The sequence below is a fragment of the Hippocampus comes genome, unplaced genomic scaffold, assembly GCF_001891065.2.
Source record: "Hippocampus comes isolate QL1 unplaced genomic scaffold, H_comes_QL1_v1.1 scaffold86, whole genome shotgun sequence".
Classification (NCBI taxonomy): Eukaryota; Metazoa; Chordata; class Actinopteri; order Syngnathiformes; family Syngnathidae; genus Hippocampus; species Hippocampus comes.
This window is the reverse complement of record NW_017805882.1, coordinates 1,277,802-1,279,099: the sequence shown is the minus strand read 5'-3', so window position 1 is coordinate 1,279,099 and position 1,298 is coordinate 1,277,802. Positions and strand designations below refer to the sequence as shown.

At 47.5% G+C, this 1,298-nt stretch overlaps 1 protein-coding gene across 1 annotated transcript in view; it reads right to left on the bottom strand.

The window, feature by feature from the left end:
* Positions 1 to 37: 37 nt before the first annotated feature.
* The window catches only part of hmx1 (H6 family homeobox 1), a 2,242-nt gene continuing 981 nt past the window's right edge, over positions 38 to 1,298 (bottom strand). Inside the window, exon 2 of the mRNA XM_019889320.1 lies at positions 38 to 892. Coding sequence (XP_019744879.1) covers positions 306 to 892 — 587 coding nt within the window. The 3' untranslated portion in view covers positions 38 to 305. The remainder of the gene's footprint in view (positions 893 to 1,298) is intronic.

Genomic DNA, 1,298 nt, shown 5'->3' with positions numbered 1-1,298 from the left:
GTGCGTGTGCGTGTGTGTGTGTGTGTGTGTGTGTGTGTGTGTGTGTGTGTGTGTGTGTGTGTGTGAGAGTGTTCGCGCGTGTGTTTTCTTTTATAAAAGTTTGGCAAAAAATAGTTCGAAGCTTAACAGAGTACATTGCACTCCGTTTACAAGTTATTATTTGCTGACAGTAGCAAACAAACGCACACTGAATACACAAACATGACTTCACTTTGTGTCACATGTTTCCTTCTGACGCTATCAGCGATTGTCCGCGACGTTGCGTGTTATTGCACTGTAATGGCAAAATATGCTTTGATATGTCTTTACACCAAGCCGCTCATCTGCGACCTCAGTATGCTCATGGAGTGGGCCAAGGAGGACAAGGGGTAAGTGATGGAGTTGGAGAAGACCTGATGTCCGTTCAAGTTAAAAGCCAGTGCAGAGCCGGCTCCGGGTCCGCTGTGATACAAAATGGGGACTCTGACCACCCTCTGATTCGGGTTAGGAATGTGTACAACCTCAAGATCCGCCGCCAGTTGTCTTTTCCATTTATTCCTGCGGTTCTGGAACCAGATCTTGACTTGGGTCTCTGTCAGGTGGAGTGACGCGGCCAGGCCGGCCCGCTCCGAACTGCTCAGGTACCGTTTCACGTCGAAGGTGGACTCCAGTTGGAAAACCTGGCTTCGGCTGAACACAGTACGGGTTTTCTTCTTCCGGGTCTGATTCGAGTCAGAGGGCGCATCGAAGCCACTTTGAGCCTCGTCGTGGTCGCCAATCAAGTTGCCGTCGCTTAATTTCCTGTCCGACTCATAGCTGTCGTCTGTGATCGGTTCTGATACGGCGGGGGAACTTCTGTCACTGGTCGACACCGAGCAGCAGTTGTCCTCGGACCTCGTGTTCACAGATGGACCTAATCGGAGATCAAAATGTAACAACGCTCTCTCGTACAATTGTCGCCCTGGCACATGCATGAGCCATGCATCACATCGTCGTGCAGATGAGCAAAAATCAGTTGGACGGAAATATGGATGCAAATGTCTTTGTATGTGCATTTAAAAATTACACTTAGGCTTGGTATTGATCGGCTTGGATAGACTTTTTCTTGAGATATACGCGAGTAATGCACCGATTTCCATTTTTTGGAAATCGGTGCATTTCCATTTTTTGGAAATCGATGCACAGGTAATTAAAAGGCGATTATATCTTGGAACATTTTTTGTGGGTTACGTTTAAGAAAGCACAGTTGTATACAGTTTTGTTTTGTCGTCATTTGAAGAGCTGCTGATTGCTGATTCGGAATGGGTCACACGTGGAGG